We start from the raw sequence: 26,495 nt of genomic DNA on the forward strand, positions 1-26,495 counted from the left end.
ACTTTTCGAAGTTTTTTTATCTTATGGAAAACGATTTTTCCCAATATTTCGGCATCCGAATATGCTACAGTGTTGTATATTTTCACAAACGAATGCTTACATGATAAAAGGATTAATAAAGTACTCTAAAATAAACGTTTTAATCGACATAGCAAAAGGCGGCAAAGCTTTTGTGTACCTACATACAGTGCTGTACTCTACTGTGATAAATGTGCAGTAATACTCCTTATTAGTAGTTACGTGACGTCAAACAACTTGTGACTAGAGAGGAAGATTTCGACTGGGGGTTCAGTAACCACTTATCTATCTATATTTAAATTTGTATACGATAGAATACCAATAGTTGACGCTAATGTAGATATAGATAATAGGTGACCAATATGGCAATGTTGGTATCTCATTATCGATAATTTTTTTTTTTTTAAACTTTTATTTAAATGCTTAAAAAAGAAGAAAATAAAATAACCACCACTTTTTCAAACAACCACTTCCACCCAAAAACTATTCAAATCCAAAATATAAACATAAAAACCGTTTACAGGATTAACTTCATATACGACGACACATATTTGATTTTTAGCTTCACGTTTAGCAGCTCTTTGTCGCCTTTGAGTACACTTTGTTTGAAGACTTCGATTTTAGACCATGAGAAAACTGAAGGACGGTTAACTGGTCCTGAAAATAATAACACCATTTTAATTAATGTTCTGCATTATTTGGTTAACTGTGATAACAAACTAATAAATTTGATTTTGACTGAAAGCCTTAGATGTATGAAGACCATATTTTCAAGACGGAGGTGTAAGGTAAGACGTCAGGTGTGAAGTGTTCCGAGCATATTTTTGCCCATTTACTGACTCGAAAATTTTGCAGTGTGTGGCGGTTTCCCATAGTTTTCGAAGATTTTTATCTTTTGGAAAACGATGTTTCCTAATATTTCGGCACCCGAATATGCAACACTGTTGTATATTTTCACAAACGAATGGATGCCAATGGATGGAATTCCATACGCTTACATATGGAAAATTTTTCATCAACTTAGCAAAAGGCGGCAATGCTTTTGTTTAACAACGATATAGTGCTGCACATTCCTTAGCCATGTATGCATGTATCACAACAAAAATATGTCAATGTCAATTTTACAGATGGATGTAATAAAGTAGGTAGGGATTGGCGGGAAAACAGGGCGGATTTAAATTTTGATATCGTTTTCAAAAATTCATATCTCTATATTTCTGTGTAGATATTATAAATAATATATTGTAGTATAGTGTATATATCATTGCCGATAATTTGTAAGTAAGTTTTAAGCCTTTTTTATTACTTATGGATTTGGAGCCGGACCCGGATCCTCCGGATCCGAAAGATGATTCAGGAGATTTTGCTGATACTACCAATAGCATCTTCAGCAAACCTATGTTTTTTGTTGATGAATATGATCATTCAAATATTGCAGAGTTTGTTAACATCAAAAACAAAAAGAAAGAAAAGAAAAATAAATTATCTAATTCTTTCAAAACCAAACATACAGATAAGCAATTGTCAATGCGGCCACTGCAGCAGGCTCTGGTGTCAGAAAATTTGATTTTAAATAAGAAAACGCCAAATATCGCGGGTCCCCCCTTGCAGGTCGAATCTTCTCTCGAGCCTGCTTCAGTGACTCAAAGGGCACCTAAAGTAGCTGAATCTCCATATAGAACATTTTATATGCAAACTGACCCTGGTCCATATATGGTACAAGCAACTCTGATATCAGAACCCATGTCAGGTACCACACTGCATCCCCTGAAGTTTGGCAGCTTTTTGATGAAGAACGGATTAGGAAATATACTTCAGGACGGTATTAAACGAATAGGGAGGAACCGCATTTCAATTACTTTTAAAACATGTAGTGATGCCAACAATTTCTTAAATGTAATGTCCAAAAATTTAGATTATAAGGTTGCGATCCCAACATTCAATATTTGTAAGATGGGCTTGGTTAAGGGAATCCCAGTAGAATGGACCCATGAGGATATTAAAATGAATTTACAAATACCGGACGGGTATGGACCAATAGTTAAGTCCCGCAGATTGAGTAGGAGGACTGTAAACTCAGACTCAGTTTCATGGACTCCTACTCAGTCAGTGGTCCTAACCTTTGATGGACAGGCCTTGCCCTCAAGAGTGTATTCCTTCTTTTCGAGCATCCCCGTGGAACAATATATTTTTCCAACTATTCAGTGCTTCAATTGCTGCCGTTTTGGTCACACTAGAAATAACTGTAGGAGTAAACCAAGATGCAGCAAATGTAGTGGGGAACACAGTGGGCTCTCATGCCTGGTGACTGAATATGTCTGTGTCAATTGTTCTGAACCTCACATGGCAACAAATAAGCTGTGCCCTGAGTTCAATAGGCAAACAAATATCAAAAAACATATGTCTGAAAACTCAACTTCTTATCAGGAAGCAGCAAAGCTATTTCCCTTTAAGAATACCTATTCTCATGTAGCGACTTCCTTGCAATCCTCACATCCTCCCTCTTCAAATTCTGTTCTTGACAATAACAATATCCATTCTTATAAGAAAACTATTGTTAAGAAACCTAAACAAGCACCAAGTCATTCTCCAGGTTATGATAAGCAGGAACATAATTCCTTGATACGCTCCATCTCCTTTGAAGAAACTAGAACTACAGGTACAGCTCTCCCAGCAAATAAAGCACCTTTACCCTCATCAGAGGAACTTAATAAGTTGTTATCAACACTTGTTAACATTATTGCTAATTCTAACCTTCCAGAATCCGTTGCTGTTACAATAATAAACAATATTTCAATATCAATTTTTAATATATTTAAACATGGATCAAGTCCTCCAGTGGAACTGTAAAAGCATTACACCTAAAAAACATGATATAATCAATTTGATTAACTCATATAATTTATTTCTTTTAGCTATTTCTGAGACTTGGTTAAAACCCAAGTCCAATTTTCATATCCAAGGATTTAATATTCTTCGACATGATAGAACTGATGGATATGGTGGCACAGCTCTTTTAATTCGTAATAATCATACTTTCTTTTCACTGTCCATTCCTTCTTTTAATTCTAAAACTCTTCAAGCAGTTGCTGCTCGAGTGGGTGAAGTAACTTATCTTTCCATATATATTTCTGAAAAGGATTTATCTGCTCTTCCTATATTAGATAAAATCATTGATTCTCTGCCTAAGCCAATAGTAGTTTTAGGAGATTTTAATGCTCATCACTCCTTATGGGGTGCTCCTAATGATGATAACATGGGAAATGGCTTGATGGAAATTATACATGACAACAATTTATGTGTGTTAAATGATGGTTCTCCAACTCGTCGTCCAGTACTAGGACAAGCACCAAGCCATGTTGATATAACCCTTAGCTCTCCCGAGTTGTCCTCTTTACTAAGCTGGGAATGTTTATCACTTTCCGGTAGCAGTGATCACTACCCAATACTTATTTCTCTTCCTTCTGGTAAAACAGGTTCCTTTTCTCCATTACCTTCTCTTTTTAAGTATAGATTAAATAATTGTGATTGGGAGTCATTTAGCCGTACAGTAGACGATTATATCGAGCCACTTCCCGCATTATGTGCTACGAATTTGGAAAACATAAATAAAGCATATGATAACCTTATCACAGCATACTTGACAGCTGCAGACAAACACATCCCAAAAAAGAAAGTTGCCAGTAATAAAATACCCTCTCCCCCGTGGTGGGATAAAGAATGTACAGAGGCTATTAATAAAAGAAATGAAACAGAACAGTCAATTAAAAATAATTTAAACTTGAATAGCTATCTGTTATTTAAAAATACTGAAGCAGCCACCAAAAGACTTCTGCGTAAAAAGAAAAGAGATGGATGGAAACGCTTTTGTTTAAATCTTTCTCCCGATGTACCGTCGTCTGTAATTTGGAAGAAAATAAGAATGTTTAGAGCATCTACAGTAGCTCAGGCTAAGAATTCAAATTCTGTAGATTGGGTTGAACCGTTTTTAAATAATCTTGCTCCCAGCACTGTTCCAAATTTTAATCAATTACCCTATATGTACTGTTTATCTGAAAATGTTAGTAATATTTTATCTTCTCCATTTTCTTTAGTTGAGTTTCAGTTGGTTTTAAACAAACTATCAGATTCAACTCCAGGTTGTGACGGCATTCCTTACTCTTTTGTAATTCATTCCAGACCTCTTACTCTTACATATTTACTAAACTTAATCAATGCGTTTGTAGACTCAGGCTCGATCCCTCCTTCGTGGAAACATCAAATTATTATACCTATATTAAAACCCCACAAAGATTCTAATGATCCTACATCGTTTAGGCCTGTTGCTCTTTCATCCGTCTTGGCGAAATTGGCAGAATATTTAATTAAACAGAGATTAGAATGGTACATAGAACATAATAATCTATTTCCCCCTTCACAGTTTGGGTTTAGAAAAGGTAAAAGTGTTGCTGATAGTCATGCTTTATTTACCACAGATATACTAACGTCCTTTACAAAATCAGAATCAGTTGTTGCTGCATTTTTAGATATTCATGCTGCGTATGATAATGTTGACTTAATTAAATTAAGCGAGAAGATGCAAACGTTGGGAGTGCCATTGAAGTATGTCAATTTTATCTTTAATTTATATTCAGAAAGAACTATATCGGTGTACGTTCCTGGATTTGAAAATGAAAAACGAACTATTTGGAAAGGCGTTCCACAGGGGTCTGTACTTAGTCCCCTGTTATATAATATTTATACTTATGACTTACATTCGAATATAGATCTGGCATCATGTTGTGTGTTACAGTATGCAGACGATGTTTTAATTTATTCATCTCACTCTGATATTCAAAAGGCAGCAGGAAATCTAAGTAGTACATTACATAAATTGTCAATATGGCTCTCGGAGCATAATCTTTCGTTATCCAAATCCAAAAGCACAGTAGTTGTATTTACTCGTAAAAGAAAAATTCCATTGATAAATGTTTCAGTTGATAATGAAATGATTCCGGTGTCTGATAAAGCTAAATTTCTTGGACGCTTATTTGACACTGCTATGAACGGTAACGCTCATATTAACAATGTGATCACAAAATGTGAAAAGAATATAAATATAATTAGAGCTGTTAGTGGAGTTTGGTGGGGATCACATCCTAGTATACTTAAATTAATGTATAATGCTTTAATAAGAAGCCTATTAGATTTTGGCTCTATAACATTTTGTCTTGAAAATAAAACTGCAGTTCATAAATTAGATTTATTACAATATAAATGTCTTAGGATAATAACTGGTGCAATGAAGAGTACACCAACAAATGCACTACAAGTCGAATGTTCCGAGCCTCCCTTGGCGTTACGTAGACAATATCTTTCCGATAGGTTTATTTTTAAAAATCAACAATATACCAATCATCCGTTAAATTCAAAATTACGTACTCTCAGTGACACCATTAATGATCGGAATGTATTTTGGCGTAAAAATAGCATACCACATTTGATATCTAGCTACAGGAGATTTGAAGGCCTTCAGTGCTCAACTCACAAATACTATTGTCATCCTGTGTTTTCATACGATTACGATACTTTAATTTTTGAACCAAAAGTAAATTTGTCCCTAGGCATTGTTAAAGGAACAAGATTAGCAAACTCTAAATTTATCTCGTATCTTAAAGATTTGGATTCTAAACCTGAAGTATTCTATACAGATGCTTCTAAATGCTTAGACCCTAGTAATAATAGTGTAGGAGCTGCCTTTTTAAGACATTCATCAGGCTATTTTCAACTTTTTAAATATCCAAATTTATTCTCTAACTTCATAGGAGAAGGCATGGCTATTCTTGAGTGTATTAGATATATTATTTTGAACAAAATTAAAAACTCTTATGTTTGTTCAGACTCGCTTAGTTTTCTTCAAGCAATTTTATCAAATCCCTTCAAAAAACAATCTTCTTGTCCTCTAGCCCTTGAGGTCAAATGCCATTTAAAACATTGTCATAATTTAAATTTACATGTCACTCTAGCTTGGATACCTGGTCATTCGGGTATTCAAGGTAATGAATTAGTCGATGGCCTGGCAACCTTAGCAGCATCACAGGGAAATGCTGAAAATGACTTTGTCTACTGTCAAGACCTCCTGGCAGTTCCACGAGAGTATCTTTTGAAAGAATGGAACTCTACATGGGAGAGGTCTAGTCAGTCAAAGGGAGGACATTATCGACGCCTTAATGCAGAACTTTGTCTAAAACCTTGGTTTTCAAAACTGATTTTTGATAGAAGAGTTTCTTCTACCATATGTAGACTTAGATTTGGTCATTGTTGTATTGCTACTCATTTACAAAGAATCGGTGTTCTTAGTGAAGATATATGTGACTGCGCTTTAGTTGAAGAAGGTGATATTGATCATCTTCTGTTCAGATGTTCAAAATATGACTCAAAGCCTCTTTACCAGTTCCTTATAGAACTCCGTGCTCCTCTTCCTTGTGATTCCTTTACTATCCTTTCCTTTACAGATTTTAAATATATTAAAGCTCTTGCTTCTTTCCTTTCTTACCATAATATTTATGTTTAAAACTATTTATTTACCCTTACATTACATATGATAATATATGTATTTATTGCCCTCATTCTTCAACACCGCCTAAGTCCTATCCTATCGTCCAATAACAATGTAACTCGACATTGGCAAAAATAAGCTCTATTGAAGAAGTTTGATTGCCACAAAGAAGAAAAGAAAAAAAAAAAAAAATAAAGTAGGTACCTATATATGTCAGAAGAAAATAAAAAAGGAGTCAGTCAATAGAGAAAACTAAACTTTATTTTAATTGATTTCTTAGTTTTTCCACAATTGGTAAATAAAGGAGTGATCATGTCCAACGTGAACACGGGCCAACTTTTAAATTTCCAAGACTATTCTCCTGAGCACAATGATCGAAGTGCAAGGATCGACGTGGAAGCAGTCCATACCAATCAATACAATAGTGCTATGTCCAACCCTAACTACGATTTTGGGCCGGGAGAACCAAAGATTGAAGAAGAAGAACCCGTTAAACCACAAGGTATATCTAGATTTTCAAAACTTTTGGCTGAACAAAAAATAAGTATAGCTTTGCATAGGTACCAGTTACCAGTATATGTTTACAAACAAGTTTCATAGTTAGGGTCTTGTTTGTCTGGACAGTTATTGTGCCCTGTTTGGGGACGCCAGCGCAAACCCCAGGCGGGTGATGGCCCTTCCATTTTGTGAACATTTGTCCCATATACTTATAAAATATGGAATATAGTAAAATTAAGAGTATTAATTATTCTATCGTACTAGGTTTATTACCTATAATGGGAGATGAAACAATGCGTTAAAATGGTAACTATATAATGAATGGATTTTTTATACATCTTCATTCAATCCACACTCTTCACAGGCAATCACAATTTCTGGACCATAGAGTACTACCAAAAGTACTTTGACGTGCAGACAAGTGAAGTGGTGGAAAGGATAATATCTTCTGTACTGCCTCAGAAGGTGTCTGCCAATTTTTTTGATGAGAGAATCAAGGGAAAACCTGATTTGTATGGCCCAATATGGATATCGGTGACTTTGGTAAGTAAATTTTTATATATAATTACTTTTTCATAAGAAAATTTAATAATAGTTTACTGGATCACTTATTTACTACTAAATGGCAGGAGACTCTTTTTTTATGTATAAGCTACCTGTGTTAGGTGTTTTAAACTGCAAAATATATAATTTGAAAAATAACCAATTGCTGTTTTTGACATATTTATTGTTTTTAAAAATCAAATTTACACATTACAAATTATATATTCCAATTAATAAGGTGTTAATTGTGTTATTAAGTTTATTAATATTTTTGATTCCAGATTTTCACAATTGCAGTGAGTGGCAATATAGCCGGTTACTTGCAAAATGCGAACAAGGCTGTACACTGGCGCTATGACTTCCACCTAGTTTCGTACGCGGCCACAGCTATCATATGCTATGTGTGGGTGGTGCCACTCGTTCTGTGGACCGCTCTGAAGTGGTCCATACCTCCAGCTGGCCAGGATGAAATTGAGAATCAGGTGAGAATTTTAATTTAGTATAATATTTCTTAGTTTCTTCAGTAATTTGTTTTCTTTGTGTTTAAGAAAGGTTTTATCTTATATTGGACTAAATATACTAAGACTAAATAAATTTTGGATATAGATAATGCAAATTCCAACAACTACTCATTCATTTATTACATCATCTTACTACTACTGCGAACTATTGCGATAGTGCAGCTTAAATATTACATCCTGTAACATATTATATACAAACTTACTCTTGTGAAGTCACTCAGTGAAAAGAAAGAGCCCAGACAAGAGGCCCAACAGAACTGCCAGAAGTCACTCACACTCAACAAAAGTAATAATACAACAATCCATATCTCCTTGGCTTCCTGTCCACATAACATTGCAACCATGTATCATGTCAATCTCCATGTTACCATTCTTTCAAATAGGACCATTCTTTGTGGATGTCGTGGAGTAACTATCTGAGCCAGATATTCAAAGGTTTAGTTTGTACTCTGATTTTGGTATGAGAGAGTATATTAAAATATAGATATATTTGGGTCCCTTTATATCTTGTTTATGTTTAGAAAAGATAAAAAAAAAAAAAATTAACAATACTCCCAGCACAGATTTATAAATTTGGGTTCCACGTAAAAAATCTTGTCAAGGTTGGCATACCCTTTGAAATCTTCCCAATGAAGGATTCCTATCTTGGAAATAATCATTGAAAAAAAAATCACTTTCAGCAATCGCCAACTCCAACCATGATGTCTCTATTCTGCCTCTACGGGTACTCCCTAGCGATCTACATTCCAGTAGCTGTCCTGTGGACAATCCAAGTGTCCTGGCTTCAGTGGATGTTCGTCATGGTTGCCGCTTTCGTCTCCGGAGCCGTTCTAATTTTCTGGCTCATGCCAGCCCTGAGAAAGTCGAAGTACTTCCCAATTTTAATAGGGTGTATACTTGGCATCCACTTTCTGTTGGCAACAGGTTTCATGCTGTACTTTTTCCACACACCTAGTTCTAGTACGGTGGCGCCAACGGCTTTGAAAGTGAGTAGTACAACAATATCTGCATAATACGTGGCTGTAATTGTCAACATTAGCATTTATTTTATTACATAGTAAATAGGCACAATCTAATTGGCTACTTGAATGGGTAAAAAAATACATATATAAAAATACATATATAAAAATACATATATAAAAATACATATATAATACATATGTAAATATACATAATACAATAATTAAATGTTACTTGCTAAGTTTTATTAATTACGTAATTTACTAATTGTTTGTTCTTAAAGTATATTAGGAATGCATTTTGACTCAAAATCTGTGACGTCACAATACACCACTGTCTAATTAAAAAAAAAAACTAATTCGAAAATAATCTAGATTTGACTAGTTGGAAAGTAGCCAATTGTAAAGTGATTTTATTTTAGATAAGTAATTAATTATTAATTTAAAAATTTGAATCGTGTTTTAGTTTTCCAAATCGTAGGTAGTCAGGTTTTGAAATTTAAATAATGAATTATTTTGTTACCTCAAAATTTTCTTTTTGAAAAGCCTCTAGACATTCCCGATTTTATAAAAAAAAAAAGAATTATGTTTTGATGTAAGTATTGTTAATTTAATAAAAGTAATATTATATTAAAATATTGGTTTTATTCATTTTCAAAAATTAATCACAGACAGTACAAAGTTAAATTCCCAAATATATACAGGCTAGTTCAAATTGTAGTTTTATTACAAAAGTAAAATACAATTTTAGCAGAAATACACCTATAATGGCAACAATTTCCCAATGTTGCCACGATAACAATATGGCCCATATAACATTTTCAATTAATATTGCAATGTAAAAATACATTTAATCGATATTAATTTTGAAGACAAGCTTATTTCATTAATATTCACATATTTACAAAATCATGGGACGCCGAACACTAGATTCGAAGTAATATATGTTTACATGCCGTCTCTCTCTGAAGTAGAGGGTCAGAGTCAGTCGGCTATAGAGAAGTGTTGGAAGGCCGCGAGCTCCGGCTGGGGCGCCGATATTTCTGATAACATGTTTGCTGAAATTAAATATTCTATTTATTTATACACCGTATTGAGAATTTATTTGAAAAAAAATATATACAATTATGTATACAACTACATCTAAATGAAACCAAAATGAAAACTAAATTATAAACACCTATGAAATTAATTTAAATGAATAATTGATCATAAATAGCCATCGTCGTGCGGTAAAGTTCCCAGAAGGCTGGCGACTTTTCCTCTTTGTATGGCCAAACTCAATCGTAGGCCAAAATAGTCACCAGGCTTGGGTCCCCAGAGACATCGACCAGGCGTGCGGATAAGATTAAATTTAAAACATAAAAATTACTCTTATTTAAATAGAATTCTTCTAATAGACCCGCGAATGAAAAATGAAAAAAGAGGCATTGGCGTGTCTTCTTCATAGTCGTATTCCTCATGGCTGAGGGTCGTGATCATTACGTGGAATGAAACACAAACAACAACACTCTTGGCATTATAAATCGAGTGGTTTGCTATTGCCTTCTCCTTTTCACACACAAGTTAATAATAATCAACCAGTGTGCAGGTTTCCTCACGATGTTTTCCTTCACCGGAAGCAAGTGGTGGGCGATGAAAACTATTATACACGAGTCAGATTGTTATACGATCTCGTGTGGCGCCTGGAACCTTTCGATCCACAGGCTTACACCACCACCGCTTCTTGACGTGTACTGAGAAAAATAATATTATCTTTTTACTTAGATATTTTAAAAAAATCACATTAGGAAATACTTCTATTATGAAAACACGAATACTCACAATATAGCTCGCTATGTGTGAACCCTCTCATAATTTCACAGAAGTGTAACAGATGTCCCTCGTTGTGTCCGAGCTGGGAACCGAACTCCACATCGCGGACGACGCAGCGGTACAACACGTGTATACCGCTGCGACAAACCGCTAATATACGATCTTTTGATTCTGAAAATAATATATATATATGTATATATAATTTTATTTTTAGTTATTAAGGAAAAATAAATCGTTACTGTCTGTCAGTAAAATAAATAATATCAGATTTTTTTATTTTAATAAGGGGGTCACTGAAGAAGGCTGATGATGATGAAAACGCTAAAAGAAAGCATCGTGCTTGTAGTACATCGTCTGTACACACACACACACACACACACGCACACATAGATAGTTATCTCTCTTCTCGAAAATACAGATGGCGCTAAATCACGCATCAAAACTGTTATGCTTAAATATCTCGCAAGATGTCTCTCTTTCCCCCTTAAATTAATATCCTCTATGGTAATTACATAACCACTACGTTTCACATGTTTTTATAGAAAAGGTTGACTGTGTTTGCAAAACACAACAAATACTCACCAGTAATTTCATTATTCTCCAACATAACGGAACAAATTCTTAGACCGTACACAATAACTTGTATTAGCACTAATTGGCAGTCGCATCTGAAACAAGATTCAACAGTATATTATTACACAAGCGTGATCGAAAGCGGAGCGCGACAATAAAGCTGTAGGTTTGAATAGAACTCTTAATCATATTGAGTTATTCAACAAATGTGTCATTAAAAACAGTAATGTACAGCCTTAAATTAAAAAAAAATGTTTTTAAATATAAAATACCTGGATTGTCTCTGATCAGGATTCATCTCAGTATAATCCACATTAATATTGCTATATATGTTGATAAGATTGCCGGTCACCGCGACGGCTTCTTGTGTATTCTGTCGCTCCATACATTTGAGAGAGACTTCGATCTGTTTTAGTAACACTTGAATATAGCACGAGTCTGTAATGTACATATATTGTTTTTGTTATTAACGTGTTAACTTCAACAGTTCTTATGTGTATATCTGTAGGAATATTGTAGTTTTGTGACAAAATAAACTCGTGATTTTCGGACAACTTGATATTTTATTGGCGGCAAAACGAACGCTACAAAGTGACAGATGGCAATAGACATTCAGTCATAGATAAACAGATACTACTACTGGTTGGTTGCGTTTCATTTCATCCAACAATATCATTATCATGACGACATGATAAAAAATGCAATTTTTATCATGTGTTAACGTTAAATCTTTCGAAATGTAACAAACACTTTAACATATAACGAAGTTTTTAAGTAACGGATTAGCGATTAATGAAGTTAATTATTTGATTAACGGTGCCCAGTTTTATTTTTAACTAATTTTTTGTAAATACGAAATGAGATGACAACATTCTGAAATTGATCGGGAATTGAACAACTATTAATTTATTTTATAACACACTAGCAGCTCATTAAGCTGATGCGTGTGTGTCTTGAAGTTTGGAGATTTTATCCAACGGTTCTTAAAACTGTTGACTGAAGGTGCAGTGACAACATTCTCATTGGAACCACACAATTGGATAGAAAATTACTCTTCGAAATTAATAACTATTGATACTAATTGATAGGAGAATGTTTTATACTAGCGTTTGCCCGCGGCAAATGCGTCTTCGTAAACAAGTAGTTTGGGAGTTTTAATACCATATAGCCATATAGTATACATACCTTTCTTAAATAATAAGACTCCCTGATCATAATCCAACTTCAGATTCCCCGTTCCACTTCCAGGGCAAAAATTCCTCAGGAATTCCTCGGGCATCTTCTTCAAAATATTCAACACTTCGCAAGCGACAAACGGCATAGCTCGGGAAGATATTATACTTTTTGTGATGGCCATTTTTAGTTCATCTATGCTATCGTGGTGTATATCTTGTATTAGCTTAGCTGTTGATAGCAGAAGTCCGCTGTATAAGGTTGCGCATGACTGAAAAATGAATATATGGATAAATTACACTGATTGGTTGAGTTCGCTACGAAGTTACTTGTCTTGTGTTACGGGATGGTATAACTCAATGATACTATCCAAATTATAATTAATATTATAAATGTGAAAGTTTGTTTGTTACCTCTTTTCATCTAATTGAAATTTTGCACACATGTAGTTTGGAATAAAAAGGAAATAGGGTACCTTTCACCCCGGAAATATACCTAACAGTTATTGTGTTGAATATACCTAACGCGGGTAAAGGCTAGTGTTTTATGTTCTGTATACAATTTTTTTTGAAAATTGTTTTCCTTTTGGAGATTGTAATGTAAAACATAATATGTGAAAGGCTGTCGTCTATTATGCCGTCTAGCTAGACCGATTTTGATGAAACAAAATGTTTTGAAAAGGTTCTAGTTTTAAGACCTATTTTAGGGCGGGAGTCCCCATGTCTCGAATCAACTTACAGTGCTATCGAGTAAACCGCATATACGTTGTAAAACTTCCAAGAATTTAAAATTTCTATTTTCAATTGTATCGGAACATTCGATTCCAGTAAACAAATCTTTAGTTTTGTTATTCTGTAGTAGACGCGCTGCAATCGCGACCATTCGTCTTGCTAAAAGGGCTTGTTCCTCTTTGTATAGACTTCTGAAACAATAAATTTTGTATAGTAAAATCTTGTATATTGTATCAGCCAATTAGGAAACATGTAAAAAGGAATCAAATTTAATATTTTAGGCGAAAAAAAGGCGAAAATTGATCATGACCCCTACATTTGATTGATCTGAGATTAAATTTCTGAGACCCAAAATACAAAAAATAATTCACTAACTTTTGTCCGCGGCTTCGCCCGCGTTAATTTTCCGGGCTGAAAGGTACCCTATGTCCTTATCCATACTTCAAACTATAGTAAGCAAAATTTCAAGATGATTGGTTGAGTAGCTAGAGCGTGTAGATGGTAACAAACAAACAAATAGTTTACAGGCAAACCTATGTGAATCCCATCAATCGAAGAAAAAAAACGTTAGACTATGACATTGACAACCCTCTTCACGCAGGTTCAACTCGCACTTGATCGGTTTTTCAATAGATAACACAAAGTACACAAGTGAACACATAGTTATTAATTTTACCTTCCCGCGAGAAGTTCCCGCTCGTTGACGTGCCGACAGCTAGCGGTAGCATCTATATATCTCTCGTCCATGTCCTTCTGGAAGGCTGTCGACCACCGCCTGGACACCGTCTCCAATTCGTTTTGTACTTCCAATAGTACTGATTTTATAGCTTTGAACACCTGTAAATAAATACATATGGACAAATCACACAGATTGTGCTAGCCCCAAAGCAAGTTCGAGACTTGTGTTATGGGATACTAACTCAACGATACTATGTTTTATAACATATACATTTTACTAATATTATAAATGCGAAGGTTTGTGAGGATATACGTGTGTGAATGTTTGTTACCCTTTCATGCAAAATCTACTGGACAGATTGTTATGATATTTGGTACACGGGTAGAATATAACCTGGAATAACACATGGGGTACTTTTTATCCCGAAATTTCCACGGTACCGAGGCCCCGGGGCGAAGCTAGTATATAAATAACATCCAAGACGCAGGCCATGTTATATTTTGAAAAATATAATTTTCCATGTTGACCTAACCAACCGGGGATTGAACCCGGAATTGCCCATTGTGGCAGTCCGGCGTGATGACCATTAGGAATCCGGAATCACGCTATCTATTGGTGAAAACCGCATAAGAATCAGTGCAGCAGTTTCTGAGTTTAACGCGAACAGACAGACAAACGCGGCAGAGGACTTTAATTTATAATATAAATGTAAGGAAAAGAATTATTTAAATTTACATAAAAGTTCGTGTTACTGTTGCTAAAGGTCTTGTAATCTGTGCCAATTTTTGTAACAATCTGTGTCTGTCTGTGCCATCGTAGCAGCCAAATGTCGGAATCGATTTTGATCTAATTTTTTTTTATAAGAAAGAAAATTCAATCGAGAGTGTTCTTAGAAACGGAAATGAAATATTGATTTTTTAACAAAATCAATATTTCAGAAGTTGGTTAAAATTAAGTGAAGCTAAAACTACTTACATTAGAATAACTACCAACTAAATCCCCGGATTGCCTCCCCGCAGCAATTATCGTCAGGTCTTCGTGAACACTCGCCAACATTAATTTATTCGTCTCCACTTCTTTCCCACTGCTGGGCGTGGACGGGAGTCTGAAATAATAAGTTAAAAAAAAAAAAAACTTAATTTTTAACCCCCGACGCAAAAAGACAGACACGTTAAACTTATAACACCCCTCGTGTTATAAGTTTAACGTGTCTGTCTGGGTATCAGTGTATCTGATTGCGGCATCGTAGCTCCCAAACGGATGAACCGATTTTCGTTTGGTTTTTTTTTTGTGTCATAAATAATTTTAGCCCGAGTGTTCTTAGCCATGTTTCAATAAAAATCTGTTCAGCTGTTCAAAAGTTGTAGCGAAATGAATATTGAAAGTCGTAGGTTTTTTAAATTTGTCTAACAAAAAAAATTGTTAACACAATCTTTTATCGTCATCAGAAAGATCTTGTTACATTTAATGTATAAGTAATACAATCGTATCCGTGCAGTAAACCGTGGAAGAGTTCCATAGTCGGGAGCCGATGACGCTTTCACGGCTTACACCGCTGGGCCGATTTTGATGAAACTTTTAATAGATATAGTTTATGGCCCGAGTTCGAATATATATAAATTTTACACTTTATATATATAAATTTATCTATTATCTATACACAAATTATCTACACAACCAATCATCTTGAAATTTTGCATACATTTAGCTAGAAGTACGGAGACGGGTATAGGGTTACCTACCTTTCATCCCGGAAAAATAACTGATCCCATGGGCAAAAGTTATTAGTACATTTAATTTCAAATGTGATTACAATTAAATTACCTATGGAATGTGCTGTAGACTCTGCACTTTTGTGAGTCTGTGTGTTTCTGCAGTTTGTCATTGTAGTCCAGTATGTTGTGGTGCTGCGCTGTGGGCTCCAGCACCAGCGGCAGAAGATCATGCAGCTCTGATCTCTCTGCGAATGGTAGAAAGTATAAATAAATATATATGGACAAATCACACAGATCGCTAGCTAGCTAGCTCCAAAGTTCGAGACTTGTGTTACGGGATACTAACTCAACGATACTATATTTTATAACAAATACATATATAGATAAACATCCAAGACCCTGGCCAATTAGAAAAAGATCATTTTCCATCATGACCCGACCGGGGATCGAACCCGGGACCTCTCGGTTCAGAGGCAAGCACTTCACCACTGCGTCACCGAGGTCGTAAAAAAAAAAATCTTAAGGAGCATGGGGGATGTACGAGTCGCGTGCCCATGGCACTGCAGTCTGTATCAGGTTGGGCTTGTGTAATTCTAAAGGTGACAGGAGTCAACACGCCCGTCCGCTATTTGGAGTTCGTGGGTTCGATTCCCAGATCTATTAAAACCATCATACATGACATTATTTGGATTGGTGTGTATTAAAATAATAATGATACTGAATGTGGACGTGTATGCGTTTGCATTTCATGTCTGTCTGTAACCGGATATAGATACTGTATGTTATTGGATTGGTCCGATAACTAGGAACGCCGATGATCGTGCGAAGTGGAGATGAAATAGTAGGAATGCAGAACATTCAGCATTCCTACCATCTTTTCCGGTTCTCCGGTAAGGAACCGGAAAAACGCTCATATAAGAAAAGTGATTGTGACTGTAACTGTTAAGTTACGACCATTCTGTATACAGGGTTACTGGTGTCTAACGCATAACCTTCCAAAGGCGCACAAGGTACATAGAGACTAACATCTTTTGTTCTACAACCTTTGTCTAAACGTAAAAAATACAAATATTTTTCTTTTTTATAAAACGTTAACTCTGTTCGATTCAGCTACATAACGCTACTGTACTGTCTCGTGTTGCTTGGCTATTACAAAGAGCTAAGATGTGTAGAATCGCAAATTAGATTTTCATATGAAAAAAAAATACCACGAATCATGAAGGAATCATGAAGTCGTAGAATAAAAGTTGCTTGTTTTGATGTACCCAAGTAGTCTTTAGGAGGTTTTGCGTTTGATACCAATAACCCTGAATTTACCCACCTGGTATACAAGTCTTGTTTAGTTTCAGGAACAGCTGTTTTTGGACAGTGGTCTGTGTTGCGTTGGTTGTAGTAACTCTCCGTTGGTGTGTAAATAAGTCATTTTGGATTACACTGTTATTGTTTCGATGACTGAAAATTTTAAATTTTAACCGTTTTAGTTTTGCCTAAGTTATACCCCTAAACCTTCCTCAGGAATAACTCTATTGGTGAACACCGCATGAAAATCCATACAGTCGTTTTTCAGTTAATCACAAACAGACAGATTCAGTAGAGGACTTTGTTTTATAATATGTAAGGATAATATAAGTGATTGAAAAAACTAAATTTTCTTTACATTTGCCTTAAGAGGTATTGTGATATAAAGGGGCCTAGATGGGTTTTTATGAAGTAGATCCATTTTAGGGCATACACCCATTTCTGTGAAGAGGCAACATTTCCCCCACCTACGCAAAAGAGTATTTTAGAACTTAAAACCTAAAAAAATCTTAAAGATATTGCACTCTATTCAAAGCAGTTGCATTTATAAGCGAAGACAAAACCCTTCCCGACCATTATGTTAAATTCCAGAAATGTTACTATACCTTGAGGATATATCATTGTTACCAACAGTAACTTGAGTCAGTCTTATTTTTGATGATTCTAATTTCTTGCACTTCTCTTTTATACTGATTATTTCTAAATTCTGAAAAAAAAGGTAAGTAATACGAATGTCTTAAATCCATACAAAAAAATCAAAATATCTGAATCCCAGCAAAATGCATGAGAATACAGTAGACAAGTCCATTTTGGTGAAAGGCAAAATGTGTTTAATTTTGAGGATTACAATTTATTTCATCACCATACAAAGGGTATTCCAAATTGGAATACAATTAATGAGACAAAGTAGATTCCCACCTTAAAATCTAACTGGTTCCTCAAATCGCGCAGTTGAATATTAGCCATTGAGAGTTTGTCTGTCCACTCCATCTGCACTTTTTCTTGGGCTTTGATTTTCTCCAACCGTGCATTATCGACGGCCACCTGACACGTCTTCAATTGAGTCCTAAGTATCGACGCTTCCCCTTCTTTTGTAACACACTTTTCTAACAACTTCCCATTTTCAGATTTCAATTTAGCATTCTCCTCTTGCATTTGAAGTAATTGTCTGTACAAGTGACCAGAGTCCTGACCTTTGTAAACCTTATCATTAAAAAATTTTGCAATGTTGATAGTCTCTGGTACTTTCGTCATAACTTTATCAGACATTCCAGGTATAGATATCATTGAACACTTGTTCTTTAGATTGGTAGATATGGTGGCAGGTATAGAAGAACTGGGTTTTTTAAAGGAGAACCCATTGTTGGATGTGCTAGGCCCTGGATCATAGATTTGTGTGCTTGTGGACTGAGGTTGCATACACATTGAATAGTCCGGTAAAGAACTAATGTCATTATTGTAGGCTTGTTCGCAGGCTTGACTGGCCAAGAGAAGGATCTCATCGTCATTATCGTCCCCCCAGTTGTCATGGTCAGATTCTGATGAGAAAACAGTAAGTTTTCATAAAAGAGGTTATAATGTTAACAAACTGAAAATTTACCCAAAAAGTGCTATAATCTTAGAAGGGATATTATAGAGTTGTGATAAAAAGGTAAATATCTAACTCTTTCGAATCTGCTAAAGAATAAATATTAAGTAAACATAGGTACCTTGTTCAGGATTTTGACTCAAAGGAAAATTATGATCAGATATAGTCACATCGAGTTTGGCTTTTTTGCGTTCACCTTGCTGCTGCAGAAATATGAAACGTTTAGACATTTTGAATTGAATAAAATATCTATTTACAATTCTGAAAATTGAAAATTATTTAATTTTGGCGGCCCTTCTTAAGATCATGACAGTGACTGACGTCACCGTGATAGTTAAAAATAAAATAAACATAAATAAAGTAAAGATAAGGTTCTGTGTTGCTAGTCACTAAAATAAAATAGGAATGGTATTCTAGGCGAATCGGTAAAATACGGTAAACAAACCATAGACAAAATAAGACGCTCAAATTTGACATTTCAATGTTTGTTTAGAATATCTTTGGTTTAGTTTGTCGTGGAAAATCGTGAGGGAAGGACGTGCGTCATGTCTGTTGCTTATAAACTTGGTGATCTAGTTTGGTATGTAGAGAAAATAATTCTACTTACGGTTTAATATTGATAGTAATGGTATTGAAAAATGTGTGACTCAACTTGTGTGTTTGTTTCAGGGCCAAAATGAAGGGCTTCAGCCCATGGCCCGGCCGGGTAAGTGACTCTTCTTTCCAAAAATATAATTCCAACATTAAATTTTGATAAGTAATACAATACTATTCAAAGAAACCAAAAGTCAATAACAAGCTCAATTTATAGTCTATTGATATGATGTGTCAAATAATACCTATAATAAGGGCGGGAAATAGCTTATGTTTGGTTCCTTGACTAAGTATTTTGACTCTTTTTCAAACCTGTAATTTTTTTAAAATAAGTATAGTGCATGTATTTTTTTATGCTCCACATAAATTAGGTCTATTCTATTTACTACTTTTTTTACCCAAAAAGTAACCTAATTATTTGTGATTTCCAGGTAGCCATACCTACTCCTGAGCTGAAGCCTCCTAAGAAGGCAACTAATGTGCAATGCATTTACTTCTTTGGCACCAACAACTAGTAAGTATCTAGTGCAATCAGTTTCATCATTAAAAAGGTTATATAGAAATCTGTGTCCAGGCCTACCAAATTACCACCCTTATGTCTAAAGACCATGTTGATGTGAAGATATTTATGGCCACTAGCTGTTTCTTTGTGCTTTGTTTCTGAAGGAATATTGGGATAAAACTACCAAACAGCACTTAGGAATATCATAAAGAATGGTTTAAGTTCAAAGACAAATCTACGTACGAGTCTCCTACACACAAATGTTTGTAACGCTTCTCACTAGACTATATTATAAAAGGTTACAAGGGAGTACAAGATGTTTAATGTATAGGGTTATAAGTCAATTGACTCTTTAGCCCCCTTAATAGCTAGTATGCAATTGCTCATTGAATATTCTGTTATTGATAGCTAATCTGTGTTTCCTAATTATAATATCTTGTTCTTCATCATCATCACCTGCCGCCCTCCTTGACCCACTGCTGGGCATAGGCCTCCTTCCATCTACACCAACTAGATGCACAAAGATTGTCCATCCAGGACTGCCTTAACATTTTGTTCTTATTGACTATTATTTATACTGTATCTTACTCTTTGCTCCGGTAAAACAATAATTATTTATTTATTTATTGAGTAATTATACACCTAAATGTTCCTAAGGAGTCATACTATTTGTTGGTGAAATCCTATGAAAATCTTACTGGTAGTTTTTGAGTTTATCACCCTTTCCTGTTTGCCTTTGTACAGACAAACGGGCTTTTTTAATATGATGAGGATTTATAACATCTGTTTATTCTTTTTTAGTATTTGCACAGCCTCTACCCTCTGTTTTATGTATTTATTTTTGTTAACTGGAAGAGATCCCTTCATGGGATAATTTCACCTCTGCATTTAACTTTACTCTTTAATGTCTACGTTTTGTTGTGTATTGTTACACAACAACATAAAAAAAGTACAATTTCTTTGTCCTATTAATATTATAATGAATTAATGTGAAAGTTTGTTAGGACTTATATGTTTATGTACCTATATTTGTTTCTCTTTCTTGTGAAATTACTTGATTGATTGTTATGAAATTTGGTACACAGGTAGAATATAACCTGGAATAATAGATAGAGTACTTTTTATCCTGAAATTCCCACAGGAGCGAAGTCCCGGGGCGCAGCTAGTTGAAATATATATTATTAGCTGTTGCTCGCAGATCCTCAGCAGCCTATGTTTGAACTTGGATCATTAACGACGCCTATTTCAATTTTTTATCTGTAAAAAAATGTCACAATTTGCCTTCCCTATCAGTGCCTGGATAGAGGAGAACAACATCAAGCCGTACCAGGAATTCAAGGAGCAGCTGATCAAGTCCTGCAAGACTCTGGCTTTCAAGGAAGCCGTCAACCAGATCGAAGAGTATATTGTCAATCCGGAGGTAGGAAACCTTATTTGTTTATAAGTTTATGCACACATATTGGACCTCACTGGACAAGTCCTAATATATAATATAATAAAATATATCTAAGCTCACTGTGCCTTTTCTATAATGAGCTTAGTGACATTTTATAGAAAAAATGTATCAGTCGAAACTTGATTGAAGCTCGGTAACAGTAGGCGAGTTGTTATTATTATTATGTTCACACATTATAAACATCAGAAAACAGATAACCTTATTAGATTTCGTCAGCATCTTCCGTATTATTTCCCATCATTTGGGGTTGGCGTAATATGTCTTTTCTCTCCATAAGAATATTATATTTTCTATCATACTCACATCCTTTCAACTCCTTCTCTCATCCCTCAGCCAGTGAATCTGTCTGTCTGTATGTCTCTTCCTTGATCTCCCTCTTCTACTTTAATATACTTTCTTAGATTTCAAAGGACACGTAGCCAACCTTGAGACTCGTAGATAGATAGATAAATGCATTTATTTATACCAAAAAAACACATTCACAATAAGAATGAAAAAATATATATTTATTTACTTATTTATAAAGTCACTCACTGCACTAACACTTGCCCAAGGCGTGCAGTGAGCCAAAGATTTATATTACTTATCTATTATTATTGTCTGACAAATAATTTATACACGCACACAAAAATCGTCTCAAATTATCATGGAATACATATATTCATATACATATATATGTATGATAATACTACAACTACAATTAAGAAGAAAAAGGTAAATACTGACATACAAACTTATTCCATGTAGATTGTGCCTGTAGGCAATATTCCCAAGGATGTCAAGCGGCCGGTTGTAAAATCACAGCAGTCTTAAAAATTTCTAGCTTTCTATTTGACGTTGACGCGGGCTTCGTGGCCTCACAGTCCCGTGTGAATCTCAGATATCCATTGCTTTGGTATTACTTGTTACTAGCGGTCCGTCCCGGCTTCGGTCGGGTGAGAGCATAATGAATTATACCTGTATCGCTATAGACAGACAGACGCGACAGAGGACTTCGTTTTATAATATGTAAGAATAAGGATTATCTTACAGCATATAGCAGGGTATTAGTCGAATTACACACACATTACCCACACTAAGAGATCAACGTTGATCAATTAAAATTTTCTAAGGAACACACAAAATGTTTGTATTTACCTCCGCACTGTCGTCGAACAGTTTGCAAAATTTTGACGGATTCGGTATAAATTGTTGATTTTTCATTGCGATAAATAAAATCACTCATACTAACTACTCAATGTTCACGCATTCGCGTCGGCGTGCGTCTGAGTTCGGAGACAGTTTGGAGCTGTCTGAGCTGGCACAAAGTAACAACTAAATTTTAGGTTTATTTTACGCTACGCGTAGAGTAACAAGGGTTTTTGGATGACGTTGTTGTCGAACCTTTTTCGATTAAAATTGTCGATAGTTTAAATAACAGTAGCATCCGATTTTGATCACGAATCAAATCTACATTAACAATAGTATATGTAACTAAATGTTGCCAGGCGCTCCCGTAGGAATTTTGAGATAAAGCCTATAGCAATATTGGATAATGTATACATACATTATAAAGGTGAATTAGAAAATTTTTGAAATCGGTTCGGTAGTTTCGGACATTACCCGCCTCAAACATACAAACTCACAAACGCTTACCTCTTTATAATAATAGTATAGCTATTGCAGAACAATACTATCAATCTAATGAAATCGTAATTATGGTTTCATATTGTTCTTTATAAATAGTATTATCCGTACTATAATAATAATACTCTTTTATTCGACCAACTAGGATCGTGGGTTAGTAGTGGCACTAAATGGTTAGAAAACTATTGTTAGTATAAACACAGAGAGACATACATAAAGATAGACACAACACTGATTACATTTGTCTGTTCCTCAGTATGTGAACCATTGCGCAATGGTTCATATACTACTACTACCGTACTATCGATAGTATCGAATACTATTGCGTTTTCTCAAAATATCGATGGTTATCGATTATCGAGCGACAGCACTAGTTCAAGGCGCAGCCACGGCGCAACCTCTTAGTCACATACGGGACCATCTCTTTCTCATGGTCGCATGTTTCCCGTTAGGGTCGGGGCTGTGACGCCACAAATCCCGGGGTAAAGGTAAAAAGTAACCTAAGATTTTGAAAATTCTTCTGATTTCACAGGCCGCCAACCTGACATCAACACTCCTTGGGAATGCCACTGTTGCTTTCACCTTTCTGTTGGCCTTTCCTAGTTCCTAGGCTATGTGTCCCTTAATTGTCTCGTACGACATCCACGGGAAGATTAGCAAACCAGTGTTAGCAAATTTATACACTCGAAAATATTCTTAGAACCACAAGCCACTTTTGAGTAAGTGACGGTGTTTCTCCCAGAAATTTGGTGACATCGACGAGCACGCGATCAACGCTGAAGAAGAATTCGACAAGCTGAAGGATGTGCTGGAGAGCGAGGACGCGGAGCCAGAGGAGAAGGCCGAGGAAGATGCGCCCGCTGATGAGAAGAAGAAGAAGAGCTCCACGCCCAAGGTGAGGATCACTTGAAACTGGAGTTATAGCTCACTACTTTGCGTATTGTTTTTTTAAACTTTCGCGCTTTGAACACATAACTGTTTGAATTTCACGAGTGTTTTAAACTCCGCCGCGGGCTCTCATTGGTGTTTATTAAATTATACCATACACAGTAATCAATTTAATTATCCTATTTTATAAATAAGTAAAGTACTGGTACAATGTAAATTTTATAAATGTTTAATTTAAAAAAAAAAAAAGATTATTAAAAAAAATGTAACGGGCACGAATGAAACGCTACATGCTGCGTTCAAACGCTTGTGAAATTCACCCAACTACATAAATATTAACAGGACAGCACGAACCATTTTTATTTAATGTTGCTGACATTTCTGCGACCTTGTAGTCACCGTGGTCGGAGTATTTGCGGCGTGAAGTTGTCGTGGTGGATGCTGTTACTCAACAAACACACTACCCGCACTAGGTTAAAGTCACATTATGGTCGGCGCAGACAACACTCACAGTATCAGACTTTTCATCCGAAATGAGACTGTTTAATTTTCACTTCTTTGCGTGTCGAAGCTCTCCAACGAATTATTTGTTGTTACTAATATAAAAACCCTTTTAAAAGGGGTTTTCTATTTACACGGGCCATAGCGAAAGCGTAAATAGATTTTAAAATTAACTTATAGTATTGAAGGCATAGAAGACAAATGAGGCAGTTAGATTTTTTTGGGGATTTAACTAGGTTTACACCTAAAACAAAACAAAAGCGAAATTCACGTCAATTCATATTTAAGTCGACCGGGCGAGGGAAAATGAGTCGCAGCTGTCATGCCGTGTTATTCAATTTTCTGCTACAAATTAGGGACAGATCAGAGTTCCTAAAAGATGGTGTTACATTTAACATTCGAGTGAATTCTTATAATATCATTTATATTTTAGAACATTTGAACACATTATTTTATTAAAATTCCATTGTTTCGTCTCACAGAAACAATGATAGAAAAAATTTAAATAGAAAAGATTTTAATAGAAAAGAATGTGGACAGACAGTGGGAAGCGACTTTGTTTTATACTATGTAGCGATGACTAGCGACTTGGCCCGGCTTTGCACAGGGTCATTTATGTACAGTACATACATATGTCGGGTAAACGTTCGGGTATATTTTTAGGGTTCCGTACCTCAAAAGGTGACGGAACCCTAGTATCATTATGTTGTCTGTCTGTCAAGAACCTTTTTCTCAAGAATGCGTACACGTATAAAGTTGAAATTTACATGAAATATCCAGGTCAATGGTCCCTTGAAACTGAAAAAATGAAACGCGATCAAAATATATGAATATTTAACTTGCAATTTCACAGGAAACTCTAAACCTACAGGGTGTTTCCCGTTGACCTGGAATCATTGGCATAAAGTTAGCATTAACAATGTAGATGAAGGGGAAAATCCCCGAAATTATGTAATTTATCATCATCATGGGGTGCCATCTTCGAATTGAAGATTGGAGGTCAGCATACGAAAAGCCTCGCGGCTTTGGGCCGCTATTTTTCAGTTGGTTGTATCTAAGTCCGGTCCATTCAATGTAATTTATAGCTCGAGAAAAAAAAAATGATATCTTTATAAGTGCATGCATCCTTAATCTTGGGGCCGGCACTCACACATTTGAAAATTTATAGATTCGTTTGGGCATTTCAAAGGTGAAGCCTATGAAACGGTCTTCGTCGAGCGGAGTCAAGGTACCCCGGAAGAAGACCAAGTCGAGTCTCTCGCGTTCCTTCACCGACAGCGACGGAGACAAGCCTTCGATGCTCAACCACTCCTTCTCCAAGAAGTCCAGCTTGCTGCATCGCCCGTCTAATATATTGAGACCTGTGAGTATTAATTGTGATAGTTTCTACAAGCTTTTAACTTGAAATATAGGTATGTGTCTTAATTGGTGCACTAAAGAGTACTTATCTGGCTTCGCACGGGTGCATAATTATGTAGGTATGTTACAAACGTAATATAAACATCCCTGTTGAGTTTATTTTTATAATTTCGTTTTTTTGTAATGGACTTTCCAACCAACTTTTAAATGTTTGTTTAATGATCCAGCAGCACTGTTACGTCATGAATCACAATGATTTTAAATATATCTATTTTATATACTTACATATATTTTTTTTAATTTTTCTGACCTTGTCATCGAAACTATTATTTAAAACCAGTTAACTAATATATCGGTTGACAGTTTAGCTTGCTTTGCTGTTGATTCAGCTCACCAATGTGTGTGGGACTACTTGCCACTAGATGTCTGTAGTAGTAAAAGTCATATGTCAAATGCCTTAAATGAATAAATATATTAGGACAAATCACACAGATTGAGCTAGCCCCAAAGTAAGTTCGAGACTTGTGTTATGGGATACTAACTCAACGATACTATATTTTATAACAAATATATATTAGATAATATTTTATTTTCTTTTATTTTACCACTACTCGGTTCAGAGGCAAGCACTTTACCAATGCGCCACCCAGGTCGCCTTAGGCGACTTGAATAAAATCAGACTCCAGTGTTAGCAACAACAGACTCTATAAGAAATAAAGACTAACAAACTTATATTTTCTCAGGACACTCCACCTCTAGACTTGGAGAATGTCTCCGAAACCCTACTGGAGAAGAACATAAAGGCGAGTCAGATGAAGTTCGGCTTCCTCGGTCTAGGTATCATGGGTAGCGGCATCGTGAAGAATCTACTTAATTCTGGACATAAGGTGCTTGTGTGGAACCGTACTGCTGTTAAGGT

General features: G+C 35.4%; 4 protein-coding genes across 8 annotated transcripts in view; 3 read left to right on the top strand and 1 right to left on the bottom strand.

Annotated features, from left to right (window-relative positions):
- Positions 1-1,241: 1,241 nt before the first annotated feature.
- Positions 1,242-2,983, top strand: LOC128678848 (uncharacterized). The gene has a single exon (XM_053760705.1). The coding sequence runs from the start codon at positions 1,327-1,329 to the stop codon at positions 2,866-2,868; it is 1,542 nt and encodes a 513-aa protein (XP_053616680.1). The 5' UTR covers positions 1,242-1,326; the 3' UTR covers positions 2,869-2,983.
- Positions 2,984-6,756: 3,773 nt separating this feature from the next.
- On the top strand, positions 6,757-9,713 carry LOC128678849 (uncharacterized protein). The gene is made up of 4 exons (XM_053760706.2): positions 6,757-7,058; positions 7,419-7,597; positions 7,879-8,079; positions 8,799-9,713. The coding sequence occupies exons 1-4, from the start codon at positions 6,869-6,871 to the stop codon at positions 9,129-9,131; spliced, it is 903 nt and encodes a 300-aa protein (XP_053616681.1). The 5' UTR covers positions 6,757-6,868; the 3' UTR covers positions 9,132-9,713.
- On the bottom strand, positions 9,706-18,974 carry LOC128678846 (uncharacterized). 2 transcript variants are annotated; one of them, XM_053760704.1, is made up of 13 exons: positions 18,772-18,974; positions 17,981-18,600; positions 17,668-17,768; positions 17,085-17,215; positions 15,873-16,008; positions 15,024-15,153; positions 14,046-14,206; positions 13,377-13,557; positions 12,651-12,909; positions 11,738-11,903; positions 11,475-11,560; positions 10,902-11,063; positions 9,706-10,135 (listed from the first exon to the last, which is right to left on the bottom strand). In XM_053760704.1, exons 1-13 carry the CDS (start codon positions 18,878-18,880, stop codon positions 10,062-10,064), a joined length of 2,316 nt encoding a protein of 771 aa, XP_053616679.1. In that variant the 5' UTR covers positions 18,881-18,974; the 3' UTR covers positions 9,706-10,061. The 2 variants fall into 2 exon arrangements, with proteins under 2 accessions (XP_053616679.1, XP_053616678.1); XM_053760703.1 differs by having other exon boundaries at positions 13,377-13,560.
- A 174-nt stretch (positions 18,975-19,148) lies between these two features.
- Positions 19,149-26,495, top strand: part of Ndf (Nucleosome-destabilizing factor) — a 42,042-nt gene continuing 34,695 nt past the window's right edge. For 2 of the 4 annotated variants that reach the window (XM_053760716.1, XM_053760717.1), the window contains exons 1-7: positions 19,149-19,230; positions 19,320-19,356; positions 19,676-19,758; positions 21,040-21,166; positions 23,571-23,723; positions 25,386-25,580; positions 26,320-26,493. In XM_053760716.1, coding sequence (XP_053616691.1) covers positions 19,196-19,230; positions 19,320-19,356; positions 19,676-19,758; positions 21,040-21,166; positions 23,571-23,723; positions 25,386-25,580; positions 26,320-26,493 — 804 coding nt within the window. In that variant the 5' untranslated portion in view covers positions 19,149-19,195. The remainder of the gene's footprint in view (positions 19,231-19,319; positions 19,357-19,675; positions 19,759-21,039; positions 21,167-23,570; positions 23,724-25,385; positions 25,581-26,319; positions 26,494-26,495) is intronic. The other 2 variants (XM_053760718.1, XM_053760719.1) reach the window with 1 other exon arrangement.

Source organism: Plodia interpunctella, chromosome 20 (genome assembly GCF_027563975.2).
Source record: "Plodia interpunctella isolate USDA-ARS_2022_Savannah chromosome 20, ilPloInte3.2, whole genome shotgun sequence".
NCBI classification, from domain to species: Eukaryota; Metazoa; Arthropoda; class Insecta; order Lepidoptera; family Pyralidae; genus Plodia; species Plodia interpunctella.